The sequence below is a fragment of the Pseudorca crassidens genome, chromosome 1 (genome assembly GCF_039906515.1).
Source record: "Pseudorca crassidens isolate mPseCra1 chromosome 1, mPseCra1.hap1, whole genome shotgun sequence".
Lineage (NCBI taxonomy): Eukaryota > Metazoa > Chordata > Mammalia > Artiodactyla > Delphinidae > Pseudorca > Pseudorca crassidens.
The window spans coordinates 124,257,756-124,274,097 of record NC_090296.1 but is presented as its reverse complement, the minus strand read 5'-3'; the positions used below and the strand labels follow the sequence as shown (position 1 = coordinate 124,274,097).

At 47.6% G+C, this 16,342-nt stretch overlaps 1 protein-coding gene across 4 annotated transcripts in view; it reads left to right on the top strand.

Moving 5' to 3' along the window:
- TMEM266 (transmembrane protein 266) overlaps positions 1-16,342 on the top strand; it is a 199,627-nt gene that overhangs the window by 125,943 nt on the left and 57,342 nt on the right. For 3 of the 4 annotated variants that reach the window (XM_067754910.1, XM_067754895.1, XM_067754905.1), the window contains 2 exons: positions 13,060-13,122; positions 14,456-15,624. In XM_067754910.1, coding sequence (XP_067611011.1) covers positions 13,060-13,122; positions 14,456-15,048 — 656 coding nt within the window. In that variant the 3' untranslated portion in view covers positions 15,049-15,624. Of the gene's footprint in view, positions 1-13,059; positions 13,123-14,455; positions 15,625-16,342 lie in introns of those variants that run through there. The other variant, XM_067754920.1, reaches the window with a different exon arrangement.

The window sequence follows — 16,342 nt, the reverse complement described above, 5'->3', positions numbered from 1 at the left end:
CATCCTGTTTCCAAGATTTTGGATCATCTTTACTATCATTACTCTGAATTCTTTTTCAGGTAGACTGCGTATTTCCTCTTCATTTGTTTGCTCTGGTGGGTTTTTACTTTGCTCCTTCATCTGCTGCTTATTTCTCTATCTTCTCATTTTGCTTAACTTACTGTGTTTGGGGTCTCCTTTTTGAAGGCTGCAAGTCTGTAGTTCCTGTTGTTTTTGGTGTCTGCCCCCAGTGGGTAAGGTTGGTTCAGTGGGTTGTGTAGGCTTCCTGTTGGAGGGGACTGGTGCCTGTGTTCTGGTGGATGAGGTTGGATCTTGTCTTTCTGGTGGGCAGGGCCATGTCCAGTGGTGTGTTTTGGGGTGTCTGTGAACTTATTATAATTTTAGGCAGCCTCTCCGCTAATGGGTGGGGTTGTGTTCCTGTCTTGCTTGTTGTTTGGCATGGGGTGTCCAGCACTGGAGCTCACTGGTCATTGAGTGGAGCTGGATCTTAGCATGGAGATGGAGATATATGGGAGAGCTCTCATTGATTGATATAACGTGGGGCCGGGAGGTCTCTGGTGATCCAATGTCCTGAACTTGGCTCTCCCACCTCAGAGGCTCAGTCCTGACACCCGGCCGGAGCGCCAAGACCCTGTCAGCCACACGGCTCAGAAGAGAGGGGAGAAAAAAATGAAAGAAATATCTTAAAATTAAAATAAAGTTATTAAAATAAAAAAATAATAAAAAGTAATAAAAAAAAGAGAGCAACCAAACCAGTAAACAAATCCACCAGTGATAACAAGTGCTAACAACTATACTAAGATAAACATAAAAATCAGTTACTAGTCTGTCACATACAGCAAATCCTAAGTCTACAGTTGCTCCCAAAGTCCACTGCCTCAATTTTGGGATGATTCTTTGTGTATTCAGGTATTCCACAGATGCAGGGTACATCAGGTTGATAGTGGAGATTTAGTCTGCTGCTCCTGAGGCTGCATGGAGAAATTTCCCTTCCTCTTCTTTGTTCGCACAGCTCCTGGGGTTCAGCTTTGGATTTGGCCCCACCTCTGTGTGTAGGTCGCCCTCTGGCGTCTGTTCTTCGCCCAGACAGGAGGGGGTTAAAGGAATGGCTGATTAGGGGGCTCTGGCTCACTCAGGCCGGGGGGAGGGAGGGGTACGGAATGCAAGGTGAGCCTGTGGCCGCAGAGGCCGGTGTGACATTGCAACAGCCTGGGGCATGCCATGTGTTCTCCCGGGGAAGTTTTCCCTGGATCACGGGACCCTGGCAGTGGCGGGCTGCACAGGCTCCCGGGAGGGGAGATGTGGATAGTGACCTGTGCTTGCACACAGGATTCTTGGTGGCTGCAGCAGCAGCCTTAGCGTTTCATGCCCGCCTCTGGTGTCCACACTGATAGCCGTGGCTCGTGACCATCTCTCAAGCTCATTTAGGCGGTGCTCTGAATCTCCTCTCCTCGAACACCCCAAAACAATGGTCTCTTGACTCTTAGGGAGTTCCAGACTTTCCCAGACTGCCTCCCGGCTAGCTGTGGTGCACTAGCCCCCTTCAGGCTGTGTTCATGCAGCCAACCCCAGTCTGCTCCCTGGGATCTGACATCTGAAGCCTAAGCCTCAGCTCCCAGCCCTCACCCACCCTGGCGAGTGAGCAGACAAGCCTCTCAGGCTGGTGAGTGTTGGTCAGCAGCGATCCTCTGTGCAGGAATCTCTCTGCTTTGCCCTCTGCACCCCTCTTGCTGTGCTCTCTGTGGCTCTGAAGCTTCCCCCTGCCTACCACCCATTTCCACCAGTGAAGGGGCTTCCTAGTGCATGGAAACTTTTCCTCCTTTACAGCTCCCTCGCCGAGGTGCAGGTCCCATCCCTATTCTTTTGTCTCTGTTTTTCCTTTTGCCCTACCCAGGTACGTGGGGAGTATCTTGCCTTTTGGGAAGTCTGAGGCCTTCTGCCAGCATTCAGTAGGTATTCTGTAGGAGTTGTTCCACATGTAGATGTATTTTTGATGTATTTGTGGGGAGGAAGGTGATCTCCACATCTTACTCCTCCGCCATCTTGAAGGTCCTCCTGTTTTGTTTTTAGATTCCACATAAAAGTGAGATCATACCTTGTCTTTGTCTGACTTATTTCACTTAAGCATAATGCCCTCTGGTCCATCCAGGTTGTTGCAAATGGCAAGATTTCATTCTTTTTTACGGATGAATAACATTCCATTGTATGTATGTGTGTGTGTGTGTATCTATATATGTGTGTATGTATGTATATGTATATATCACATCTTCTTTACCCATTCATCTATTGATGGACACTTAGGTTGTTTCCATATCTTGGCTATTATAAATAATGCTGCTATGTACATTGGGGTGCATGTATCTTTTCAAATTAGTGTTTTTGTTTTCTTCAGATATATACCAAGGAATAGAATTGCTGGATCATATGGTAATTCTTAGTTTTTTGAGGAGCCTGCATACTGTTTTCCACAGTGGCTACACCAATGTAGATTCCCACTAACAGTGTACTTGGGTTCCCTTTTATCTATCTTCTCTCCAACACTTGTTATCTCTTGTCCTTTTGATAATAGCCATTCTACAAGTGTGAGGTGATATCTCTCTGTGGTTCTGATTTACATTTCCCTGATGATTAGTAAAGTTGAGCACCTTTTCATGTACCTTTGCCCTACTGTATGTCTTCTTTGGGAATATGTCTGTTCAGATCCATTTTTTAATTGGATTGTTTGTTTTTTTGCTATTGAGTTGTATGAGTTCTTTATATGTATTGGATATTAACTCTTACCAGATATGATTTGCGAATATTTTCTCCCATTCGGTAAGTTGCCTTTCATTTTGTTCATGGTTTCCTTTCCTGTGCAGAAACTTTTTAATTTGGTATAGTCCCAGTTATTTTTGCTTTTGTTTTTGCTTTTAGTGTCAAATCCAAAAATGCATTGCCAAGACCAATGTCAAGGAGTTTACCTATTGCCTATATTTTCTTCTAGGAGTTTTATGGTTTCAGGTTTTACATTCTTTTTTTTATTGACTCATATTTGATTTTAATTTTTTATACAGCAGGTTCTTATTAGTTATCTATTTTATACATATTAATGTATATGTGTCAATCCCAATCTCCCAGTTCATCCCACCACCACCCTCTCTTCCTGCTTTCCCCCACTTGGTGTCCATACATTTGTTCTGTACATCTGTGTCTCTATTTCTGCCTTGCAGACTGGTTCATCTGTACCATTTATTTTGGATTCCACATATATGCGTTAATATATGATATTTGTTTTTCTCTTTCTGACTTACTTCACACTGTATGACAGTCTCTAAGTCCACCCACATCTCTACAATTGACCCAATTTCTTTCCTTTATATGGCTGAGTAATCTTCCATTTTACATATGTACCACATCTTCTTTATCCGTTCGTCTGTTGATGGACATTTAGGTTGCTTCCATGACCTGGCTATTATAAATAGTGCTGCAGTGAACGTTGGGGTGCATGTGTCTTTTTGAATTATGGTTTTCTCTGGGTATATGCCCAGTAGTGGGATTGCTGGGTCATATGGTAATTCTATTTTTAGTTTTTAAGGAACCTCCATACTGTTCTCCATAGTGGCTGTATCAAATTACATTCCCACCAACAGTGCAAGAGGGTTCCCTTTTCTCCACACCCTCTCCAGCATTTGTTGTTTGTAGATTTTCTGATGATGTCCATTCTAACCGGTGTGAGGTGATACCTCATTGTAGTTTTGATTTGCATTTCTCTAATAATTAGTGATGTTTGAGCAGCTTTTCATGTGCCTCTTGGCCATCTGTATGTCTTCTTTGGAGAAATGTCTATTTAGGTCTTCTGCCCATTTTTGATTGGGTTGTTGGTTTTTTTTAATACTGAGCTGCATGAGCTGTTTATATATTTTGGAGATTAATCCTTTGTCCATTGATTCATTTGCAAATATTTTCTCCCATTCTGAGGGCCGCCTTTTCATCTTGTTTATAGTTTCCTTTGCTGTGCAAAAGCTTTTAAATTTCATTAGGTCCCATTTATTTATTTTTGTTTTTATTTCCATTTCTCTAGGAGGTGGGTCAAAAAAGATCTTGCTGTGATTTATGTCAGAGAGTGTTCTTCCTGTGTTTTCCTCTAAGAGTTTTATAGTGTCCAGTCTTACATTTAGGTCTTCAATCCATTTGGAGTTTATTTTTGTGTATGGTGTTAGGGAGTGTTCTAATTTCATTCTTTTACATGTAGCTGACCAGTTTTCCCAGCACCGCTTATCAAATAGACTGTCTTTTCTCCATTGTATATCCTTGCCTCCTTTGTCATAGATTAGTTGACCATAGGTGTGTGGGTTTATCTCTGGGCTTTCTATCCTGTTCCATTGATCTATATTTCTGTTTTTTGCCAGTACCATATTGTCTTGATTACTGTAGCATTATAGTATAGTCTGAAGTCAGGGAGTCTGATTCCTCCAGCTCTGTTTTTTTTCCCTCAATATTACTTTGGCTATTTGGGGTCTTTTGTGTCTCCATACAAATTTTAAGGTTTTTTTTTTGTTCTAGTTCTGTAAAAAATGCATTGGTAATTTGATAGAGATTGCATTGAGTCTGTAAATAATTTTTCTTTGTCTTTAGTTTTTGTCAATTTGATTACTATGTGTCTTGGCATGTTTCTCCTTGGGTTTATCATGCCTGGGACTCTCTGTGCTTCCTGGACTTGGGTGGCTGTTTCTTTTCCCATGTTAGGGAAGTTTTCAACTATAGTCTCTTTAAATATTTTCTCAGGTCCTTTTTCTCTCTCTTCTCCTTCTGGGACCCCTATAATGTGAATGTTGGTGCATTTAATGTTGTCCCAGAGGTCTCTTAGGCTGTCTTCATTTCTTTTCATTCTTTATTCTGTTCTGCAGCAGTGAATTGCACCATTCTGTCTTCCTGTTCACGTATCTGTTCTTCTACCTCAGTTATTCTGCTATTGATTCCTTTTAGTGTATTTTTCATTTCAGTTATTGTGTTCTTCATCTCTGTTTGTCTGTTCTTTAATTTTTCTAGGTGTTTGTTCTTTAATTCTTCTAGGTCTTTTTAAAACATTTTTTGCCTCTTCTCGATCTTTGCCTCCATTCTTTTTCTGAGGTCCTGGATCATCTTCACTGTCATTATTCCGAATTCTTTTTCTGGAATGTTGCCTATTTCCACTTCATTTCATTGTTTTTCTGGGATTTTATCTTGTTCCTTCATCTGGTACATACTCCTTTGCCTTTTCATTTTGTGTGTCTTTCTGTGAATGTGGTTTTCATTCCACAGGCTGCAGGATTGTAGTTCTTCTTGCTTCTGCTGTCTTCCCTCTGGTGGATGAGAGTATCTTACATTCAAATCTTAATCCATTTTGAGTAAATTTTTGTTTATGGTATAAGAGAGTGGTCCAGTTTCCCCAGGACCACTTATTGAAGAGACTGTCCTTTGCTCATTGTGTATTCTTAGCTCCTTGTTTGTAAATTAGTTGACCATACATGGGTAGGTTTATTTCTGGGCCTTAATGCTTTTTTTAAAAAAATAAGTTTATTTATTTATTTTTGCCTGCATTAGGTCTTTGTTGCTACACACAGGCTTTCTCTAGTTGCGGCAAGCGGTGGCTACTCTTGGTTGTGGTGTGCAGGCTTCTCGTTGCGGTGGCTTCTCTTGTTGCAGAGCACGGGCTCAAGTTACGCAGGCTTCAGTAGTTGTGGCGCATGGGCTTAGTTGCTCCATGGCATGTGGGATCTTCCCAGGCCAGGGATTGAACCCGTGTCCCCTGCATTGCCAGGCGGATTCTTAACCACTGCACCACCAGGAAGTCCTAACCTTAATGATTTTTAAACAAGGGGCCCCACAAGTTATGCAGCTGGTCTTGTGTCTCAACCCTAATTTTTCCAAAATGAGAATAGTAGTGGAAGCACATCTTCACTGAGAGGAACTGAACATTCAGTCATACACTCTGCCCTCAGCCTGGTACACAGCAGGTGCTCAGTGAATAGTAGTGTCCCCCCTCAGTGAGGCTTGCTGAGCTGTGGAGCAGCAAGTTGGAGTTTGGGAGTGGGAGTCCCGACCAGCAATCAGGGCTTCCCTCTGGGCTTTGGGGCCTGGATCTACGCAGGACGTGTGGGTGTGCAGTCCTGACCCCCACCCCCAGGCTGGCCAGTCCTGTCGCCTATGGGAGGCCCAGCTGACTCACCACCCTTTTGCTCCACCTCTGCCTCGCTGGGCAGGTTGGGGCCCTGCCCAAGGAGCAAACCCCACATAATGAGCATTGCCACCACAGCACCTTACCGGCTTTAGGAGGATTAGTCAGGATGGCTTCGCAGAATGTTCACACCCTAGGAAGAAAGGTGCTGGGCAGCTGAGAGCAGCTGCCACAGAAACGACCCAAGACTTTGGGGCTGGTAGGGAGCACCATGGGCCGGGGTTTCAGAGAGGTGAGGAACAGCCCCAGGTTAGACTTGACCTTCATTATCTCAGTGAAACATACAGCTCACCTGCATGTAGATATTTCTTATTCCCATTTTACAGGTGAGGAAGCTGAAGCTCAAAGTGGCTAGGGATTTGCCTAAGACCACACAGCAAATGTCTGCACAGTTGAGGTTGGCACCTGGGCTCTTTTGTCCTGGAGCCTGTGTTTGTACCAACCCTTCTTTCCCACCCCTCCAGGGTCAGCCAACCCAGTCTCCCTGTGAGGCAGTTCCTACATGGCCCTAGGGCTCCTTGGTGCCAAATCAAAACAAACTGTGGGGCAGGGGGTTATTCTTAAATGGAAGCTGGGTAGTCCCATGTTGAGGCTGACTGATGGCCTCTTCCTGGCCACAAGCATCTGTGCCTGCCTTTCTTCCCTCCCCCTCAAGCTCCCAGACACCCAGTAGTCACTAGTCTCTGGGCAGGAAGTACCAGGGACTGAGAGCAAGGCTGTGTGCTGCAGGGTGCAAAGAGCATCTCAGAGGGTGAGGGGAATGGTCCTGGGAGGTCTTGCATGCCCCTGACCCAGCCATAGTCACTGTTCAGTCATCCTATTTATTGGCCGCTGGTATACACCAAGCTCCATGCTAAGTGCTGGGGAGACTCTGAGTAAAATGTGGCCCCTGCCCTCTAAGGCTCTTGGGCCCCTGTGTGGATAGGGACAGAACTCCAGCCCAAGCGGTCAGTTGTGGAGAAGGGGGCCTACCTGAAGCAGAGACGGGTGGGCGGGGGTGGGGGTGGGCGGGCAGCATTAGCACTGCTAGGGAAGCCCGGGCAGGCCTTGCTCTGACTTGTCTAAAAGTTCACTCTGAGGCCCCTGTTTGGAGCAGAAGAAGCAAATACAGACTGGACAGGCCTGCAGTGGCTGCCTGGAGACCTAGGTTCTGTGTCAGGCATGTGCATGGAGTGAGCAATCCCACTCATTAATCCCACAGGCATGACGAGAGTCCAAAGGGGAAAGCAAGAGGTCTGACCTAAGGCTGGACTATGGGCCATAGCAGAGGGTATCTGGGGTCCCTCAACTGGTCAGATTCAGCAGCAGTTGCATTGTTGGTAAGGATGGAGAAGAAGCATGGAGAAGTGACCAGGGTCCCAGCCTAGGTGGGCAAGGGAACCATTCACCAAGATGGAGGTGGAGGGAGAAACTGAGTTCTATTTTGGACATGTTGAGTCAGAGGTAGCTGGAGGTCATCCAGGTGAAGCTGTTCAGTTGGCCAGACAAGTCAAAAGCTCAGGAGAGATATCTGGGCTGAAGGTCACCTGGCCTAGGTTATTTTTATCAATGGCTTGGATGAAGATGTGAGCATCCTCAAATAGTCAACACTGAGACAGGAGAGAGAGAGAATACCTTAGGAGACTGAATCAAGATTCAGAATGCTTTCAGCAGGCTCTGGGCTGAAACCAGCAAGCTGACATTTGCCTGAGATGATAAACATGAAGTCCTCTGAGGGAGGGGGGTTACACAGCTACAGCATGGCAAAGGCCTGGCTGGCCTGGCCCCAGCTCCTGCAGAGAAGACCTGGGCATTGATGTTGGCCACGCGCTCGTGAGTCAGCAGAGTAGGGTGGTTGCTAAACCCACTTGGAGGAGGTTAGGCTGCACTAGGGGAATGATCACACCGGATCTTGGGAAGGACCCATCTGTTGAACAATCCCAGCCTTGCAGGACAGCAGTGAGGATTAAAGGAGGTTGGTGTGTGAAGTGCCGAACCTGCAGTCTGGAGCACTGAAGGGCACAGCAAACGCTAGCTCCCTCCTCCCTACTCCTCCCCCCATCTTGGTCTCATCTAGAGCCCACAGTGAAAGCTTCAGAGTGGAGAGGCTGGAAAACTGGGGAGGGGTGAAAAATGGACAGGGGTTTCTCAGGAGAAGAGAATTCTCAGGAGGGATGTGAGGGCTTTTTAAGTGCTGGAAGTTCTGTCATACAGACTGTGAGTAGAAATCGGCTTAGCCTTGGTACCTGTGGGGGCAGGATCTGCAAGGCTTCACATAGCAGGCTCTTCCGGAGGAGACAGAGACTGGCTGCCTGACCAAGGAGTGGACGTCCCTAGGAGGCCCTGACTGTGCTCCTTGGAGGTAGAGGGTCAGGCACACTGACCGTGTTGAGCACAGATGAACCTGATGATTATTATTTTTTTAACATCTTTATTGGAGTATAATTACTTTACAATGGTGTGTTAGTTTCTGCTTTACAACAAAATGAATCAGTTATATACATACATATGTGCCCATATCTCTTCCTTCTTGCGTCTAGATCCCTCCCACCCTCCCTATCCCGCCCCTCCAGGCGATCACAAAGCACCGAGCTGATCTCCCTGTGCTATGAGGCTGCTTCCCACTAGCTATCTACCTTACGTTTGGTAGTGTATATATGTCCATGCCTCTCTCTTGCTTTGTCACAGCTTACCCTTCCCCCTCCCCATATCCTCAAGTCCATTCTCTACTAGGTCTGTGTCTTTATTCCTGTCTTACCCCTAGGCTCTTCATGACTTTTTTTCTTAAATTCCATATATATGTGTTAGCATACGGTATATGTCTCTCTCTGACTTACTTCACTCTGTATGACAGATTCTAGGTCTACCCACCTCATTACAAATAGTTCAGTTTCATTTCTTTTTATGGCTGAGTAATATTCCAGTGTATATATGTGCCACATCTTCTTTATCCATTCATCCGATGATGGACACTTAGGTTGCTTCCATGTCTTGGCTATTGTAAATAGAGCTGCAATGAACATTTTGTTACATGACTCTTTTTGAATTATGGTTTTCTCAGGGTATATGCCCAGTAGTGACATTGCTGGGTCATATGGTAGTTCTATTTGTAGTTTTTTAAGGAACCTCCATACTGTTCTCCACAGTGGCTGTATCAATTTACATTCCCACCAGCAGTGCAAGAGGGTTCCCTTTTCTCCACACCCTCTCCAGCATTTACTGTTTCTAGATTTTTTGATGATGGCCATTCTGACTGGTGTGAGATGATATCTCATTGTAGTTTTGATTTGCATTTCTCTAATGATTAGTGATGTTGAGCATTCTTTCATGTGTTTGTTGGCACTCCGTATATCTTCTTTAGAGAAATGTCTATTTAGGTCTTCTGCCCATTTTTGGATTGGGTTGTTTGTTTTTTTGTTATTAAGCTGCATCAGCTGCTTATACATTTTGGAGATTAATCCTTTGTCAGTTGCTTCATTTGCAAATATTTTCTCCCATTCTGAGGGTTGTCTTTTGGTCTTGTTTATGGTTTCCTTTGCTGTGCAAAATCTTTGAAGTTTCATTAGGTCCCATTTGTTTATTTTTGTTTTTATTTCCATTTCTCTAGGAGGTGGGTCAAAAAGGATCTTGCTGTGATTTATGTCATAGAGTGTCCTGCCTATGTTTTCCTCTAAGAGTTTGATAGTTTCTGGCCTTGTATTTAGGTCTTTAATCCATTTTGATCTTATTTTTGTGTATGGTGTTAGGGAGTGATCTAATTTCATACTTTTACATGTACCTGTCCAGTTTTCCCAGCACCACTTATTGAAGAGGCTGTCCTTTCTCCACTGTACATTCCTGCCTCCTTTATCAAAGATAAGGTGACCATATGTGCGTGGGTTTACCTCTGGGCTTTCTATCCTGTTCCATTGATCTATCTTTCTGTTTTAGTGCCAGTACCATACTGTCTTGATTACTGTAGCTTTGTAGTATAGCCTGAAGTCAGGGAGCCTGATTCCTCCAGCTCTGTTTTTCGTTCTCAAGATTGCTTTGGCTATTCAGGGTCTTTTGTGTTTCCATACAAATTGTTAAATTTTTTGTTCTATTTCTGTGAAAAATGCCAGTGGTAGTTTGATAGGGATTGCACTGAATCTGTAGATTGCTTTGGGTAGTAGAGTCATTTTCACAATGTTGATTCTTCCAATCCAAGAACATGGTATATCTCTCCATCTATTTGTATCATCTTTAATTTCTTTCATCAGTGTCTTATAATTTTCTGCATACAGGTCTTTTGTCTCCTTACGTAGGTTTATTCCTAGATATTTTATTCTTTTTGTTGCAATGGTAAATGGGAGTGTTTTCTTGATTTCACTTTCAGAGTTTTCGTCATTAGTGTATAGGAATGCCAGAGATTTCTGTGCATTAATTTTGCATCCTGCTACTTTACCAAATTCATTGATTAGCTCTAGCAGTTTTCTGGTAGCATCTTTAGGATTCTCTATGTATAGTATCATGTCATCTGTAAACAGTGACAGCTTTACTTCTTCTTTTCCGATTTGGATTCCTTTTATTTCCTTTTCTTCTCTGATTGCTGTGGCTAAAACTTCCAAAACTATGTTGAATAAGAGTGGTGAGAGTGGGCAACCTTGTCTTGTTCCTGATCTTAGTGGAAATGCTTTCAGTTTTTCACCATTGAGGACGATGTTGGCTGTGGGTTTGTCATATATGGCCTTTATTATGTTGAGGAAAGTTCCCTCTATGCCTACTTTCTGCAGGGTTTTTATCATAAATGGTGTTGAATATTGTCGAAAGCTTTCTCTGCATCTATTGAGATGATCATATGTTTTTTCTCCTTCAGTTTGTTAATATGGTGTATCACGTTGATTGATTTGCATATATTGAAGAATCCTTGCATTCCTGGAATAAACCCCACTTGATCATGGTGTATGATCCGTTTAATGTGCTGTTGGATTCTGTTTGCTAGTATTTTGTTGAGGATTTTTGCATCTATGTTCATCAGTGATATGACCCTGATTATTAGAGCTGCTCAACAAAGAGGTAGGAGTCCCCTTCCCTGAGGTGCACAGGCCCTGGTGGGGAGAGCCCCCCGTCAGGCAGGTGTTGAGGTGATTCCTGCACTGGGGGTTCGGGACACAGCTCAGATGCCTCCGGTCCCTTCCCACTCTGCTCTGACTCCACCTCTTGGAACTTCAGGGCTGGCAGAGGGGTCGGGAGCCAGCTGTCGCAATCTCTAAGAGCCCCGCTGGCCGCCTCGTGGTACAGATAAAGAAACTGAGGCCCAGAGAGGGGCTGTGACGTGCCCAGGTTCCCATAGTGGGTGCAAGAGCCCAGGCTCTGGGTTTTTCTCATTCACTCCAGGCCACCTCCTGAGAGTGGCCCCTTTGGGATTCATGGGTCTGTGGATACTTTAGCTGAGTTCATTGTCCTGCCCATGTCACATGGCCCTCTACAGCCCCATCACTGGTGCCTGCTGCCATGGCCTCAGGATAAAACCAAGATAAGAGACCAGAACCCTCCACCTCCCACTACCCAGGGTGGCTTGCAGGGCTAGACAGCATTTACAACATAAATTATGAAGGACCATGGAGAAGAGTGTTGCTGTCTGATTCTGAGGGAGTGTTGCTGGTTGATCCTGAAGCAGGGCCTGGAGCCAGCCTGGGGCCCCTCCCTCAGCTCAGACATTAGTGAAAAACACACCTTTTTTCATTTAAAAAAAGAATGAAATGACCACAGGCATTTAACGATCAAAAGAGGCCAAAAAAGCTTTTAAGAGCCAGGTTGCTGTGTGTGCTGCCACCTAGTCTCCCAGTGTCAGGGCAGACTGGCTTCTGCAGCCATCTCAGGTGTGCCCAGGAAGGTGGCCACAGAAAGCATCAGGCCCAATCACCTGCAGACCATGGCTTCTTGGGGTGTGGACCCCAGTCCTTCCCTTCTGCCCCATCAGGCACCACCCAGCCTCCCTCAGGGCCTGTCTTCCTCACCCGGGCACTGTGGTCTCTGTTCTCCTGTCTTAAAGTCTGACACCTTCCCAGCCACTCTCCCCACAACTTTGGGAGTGACTCACACCTGACCATGTTCACACTTTCCGGTGGCTCCTCACTGTACTTGAGGCAAAGCTAAGCTCCTTAGGATGGCTTTTGGGGTCTCCTGTCATCTGCTTTTCCTCCTACGGGCAGGCCTCTCTGTGAAATTCTCACCTCTCCTCTCTCCATTCCTTCCCCACCCCTTCAGGAAAATGAACCAACATTTCTTTGAGACCCTGTTCCCTTACCATCTCTCTTGACCTGGACAGCTTTACACCTTCTCATTTGTTGTTCATTCAGTAACTGTTTAGTGAGCACTTACCATGTGCTGGGAACAGTGTAGGGGGTGGGCATGCCCAGCGCCCATGTCCATTCCTGTACAGCGTGGAAGACCGAGGGGGCTGTTGCCGATGATCAGCACCTGGCTGTGTGTGGCTGCAAATGGGGCTCTGAGGCTTTTGCACTGAGGACAGCATTCCCAGTGACCCTGAGAACCTCAGATGGATTCAGAGACTCAGGACATCCAGGCAGGGAAGGCCCTGAGGAACTATTTCCACACCCCTTATCTCAGAGAGGGGGAAACTGAAAACAGAGAAGGAAAGGGCCTGTTCATATCACACAGCAAGCTGGAGATGCTCCCTGATACCCAGTCCAGCCCAGCCCTGGGGCAGATGAGACATGCAGTCCCCCACGGAGGATCAAAGCGTCAGAGAGCTTGTGGGAGACAGTGCCTGCCTCCCCTCGTGGTAATGGGGGTAGGGGCAGGAATACTGGGGGAGGAGCGTGAACTGGCCACAGCCCCTGCCTCTTGGACTCTCTGGCTTACCATCACACTCACCCTTCTCTTCCCCACCTCCATAGAAGCTGCAGTGAAAGATGACATGAACAGCTACATCAGCCAGTACTACAATGGGCCCAGCAGTGGTAAGTCTGTGTTGGCGGCTGTTCTGCATGTACCAGAACTTCTGTGTGGCCCTGCGCCAGAGGTGACCCTGGCAACCCCTAACATCCAGGCTAGGGACAACTCGACCTGGCTGTCCATCTCCCAGCACCTGTGAACCATAACTGCAGGCAGGGTTCAAGGCTCCCAGCAAACTCTAGTGCTAGAGCTGTGGGTGCTGGGGTGGGAATGCTCTGGGATCGCCAAAGAGAGCTGCGTGGGGGACCCTGGAATGGAAGGGGGCTGGAATCTAGATGTCTAAGTGACCTCAGCGCCTCCCAACCTGAGAACCTTTCAGGATGAGCATGATGGGGGTGAGATAGCAGCGTAATTGGGCTTGAGAAGCAACAGGCATTGGGCATGTCCTTGCTTGATTTGTTTCATTCTTGCACGTCAGAAAGTCTTAGGGGGACCTAGTGGTTTTCACTTATGGGAAAGGTTGAGTTTAAAAATAATACTCAGTCCTTCAACGTCTTGTTTCTCCTTAGCCAATGTCTTGAATCTTGTAGTTTGGGTTTCACAGCCCTTAAATCCTGGTAAACTCCGTTTTAAGGCTAGACTCCCTCTTCTGTCTCCTAGGACACTCTCCCCACCACTTTAGAGAGAAACCTTGACCACACTACATCCACTATGATTCAGCCCCTTGATACTTCTCACTTAGAGAAAAGACATTTTGAGGTGTCCTCCACCCTCCCCCTACAATGCATCATATAGAGATTAATCAGTCTTCTGAAGGCACAGCTCTGGTCATGTCACTATCACACTGGACCCATTTAAAACTTTGACCCCCTCTGACCATGAAATTCAAATTCCTTGTCATGGCACACCATGCTTTCTGAGTTAGGATGGGCTAGGTTATGCCACAGTGGCAATAAACCCACATCTGTGTGGTTTAAATAAATCAACAAAGGCCCATGGCACACTGGCCAGGGGCTCTGTGCCCAGGCTGTCATCTTTACTCTAGCACCCAGCAGGCAGAACACCTGTCACCCCTTCCAGAACAGTGTTGACTGCCAGAGCAAAGCACGTCTGGTTTACATAGCTTCTCTGGGAAATGCCACGGGTCAGTTCTTACAGATGATTGGCCAAGTCACGTCACGTGTCCGCACTTGAGTTCAGCAAGATGGGGAGGCATAATCCTCCCTCAGGGTGGTCAATGAATATTGGAGAACTGGACCGCCTACCAAGACTTCTCCCAGCAAAGCCCGTTCACACTCACTGCCCACCGTCCAGCCCCATTCCTAGACCCGCCCCCATCAGGGCATGCAGAGGTGTGGCAAGGGCGGAGTGTGACCCGCATCCCCTCCTTCCTTGCAGACAGCGGTGTCCCAGAGCCAGCTGTGTGCGTGGTCACCACGGCGGCCATAGACATCCACCAGCCCATCTCCTCTGACCTCTTTTCTGTCGATGTGCCCCTGAAGCTTGGCAGCAATGGTACCTGCGCCAGCGCCACCTCTGAGAGCGCCTCCCGCTCCACTCGCGGCTCCGTCACCCAGGCACAGAGTGACAGCAGCCAGACGCTGGGCTCCTCCACGGACTGCAGCACTGCCCGCGAGGAGCCGTCCTCTGAGCCTAGCCCCTCCCCTCTGCCACTGCCGCCACCACCTCAGCAGGAGACGGCAGAGGCCACAGTCCAGGACCTGTTGTCCTCCCTGTCAGAGGACCCCTGCCCATCCCAGAGGGCCTTGGACCCAGCCTCCCTTGCCCGGCCCAGCACAGCGGGCTTGGCCCAAACCAGCCCCGAGCTGGAGCACAGGGTAAGTCTGTTCAACCAGAAGAACCAGGAGGGCTTCACTGTCTTTCAGATCAAGCCTGTCATCCATTTCCAGCCTGCTGCACCTGTGCTGGAGGAGAAGTTCAGATCTTTGGAATCCAAAGAGCAAAAGTTGCACAGGGTCCCTGAAGCCTAGAGCCTCCGGGCAGGCTGGGAGGGAGCAGGGCAGCCAGCCATCTCACGCTCTCCCAGGGCCCTGGAGGCTACCGGGGCCACACAAGGGGCCCAGGAGCCCTCCTGGCCTCCCTCAGGGTGCTGCCTGCCTCCAGGGAGGTGACGCCAGGCCAGGAGGCCACACGCCTCAGACCTCAAAGCCCAGAGCTGGCGCCTCCTCTCACCCTGCTCAGGGGAGGGTGGTGCTCGTGGCTGGGGTTTTTTTAAACCACTTTTACAAAAACCAGCCTGTGGCCCAGCTTCAGCAGGGCAGAGTGCGGGGGCCAGCTCAGCCTCTTCCGTTGCCTTTGTTCCTGATGCCCACCCCGGACCCCCGGGAACAGCACTGTGAGCAGGGGCTATCCAGCCCCACCCCCAAGCCGTCTTTTCCAGGAATCCTGGGTGGAGCCAACACAATCACACACAGACCACCATCTGAGCCTATTTCATTTGTCCTCATTCTCTCATTTAGGCATGAGCATTTCTGAGTCTTTTCAAGACAAATCTAGTTTTCACCTTCACAGGACATAAAGGGATGGATCTGAAGGTGGGTGGGAGGGTTAGGGGGGTGGGGGGACAGCCATTTTCCAATCTTGGCTTTAATAATAAAAACCACCTGCACTGAGACTTCCAGTTGGCAGAGGTGTTCCTTTGGTTGCTAGTCCAAGTGAGGACCCCAGAGTAGCTTGTTTGGGTTCGAGTTGGCCTTGAAAACCAACCCAGGGAGCCCCAACCCCTCTCTGGTGTGCCCGAGGCCTTTATAGAGTGGAAGGAGCCCTGGACCCCAGGAGGGAAGCGCTCACACTGCCTGCCTGTCAACTAATACCTTCCCTTCCCTCATCTCCCCACCAAAATGGAGCTCAGAATACTGTGTTCCTTGCTGACAACTCCCAGACGCAGCTCACTGACCCAGGGCTCCATCCCTCAGGGATCTTGAACTTAGCTGGTCCAAGGCTGAGCGTGATATCTTGCCCACAGCCTGCGCCTCCTTCCGGGTTCCCAGCCAGGGCACCACCATCCACCCAGCCATGAACGTGAATGAATGTTGGCTCCCTTCTCATCCCCCACAAGCAGTCAAGGAACGCTGGCCATTCTGCGCTCCAAGTCACCTGCCCCAGACGCCATCATTACAGCCTTGCTAAGGCCCAGGCCCAGCTCTGGCTCCACCCCCCTCCAATCAGTGTGTCCCCACCCGGGCTGCTGAGCCTGGTCACTGTCTCCCTTGCTGAAAAGCCTCCAAGGGATTTTATGACCACTATGTTTCATTTTATATGTCC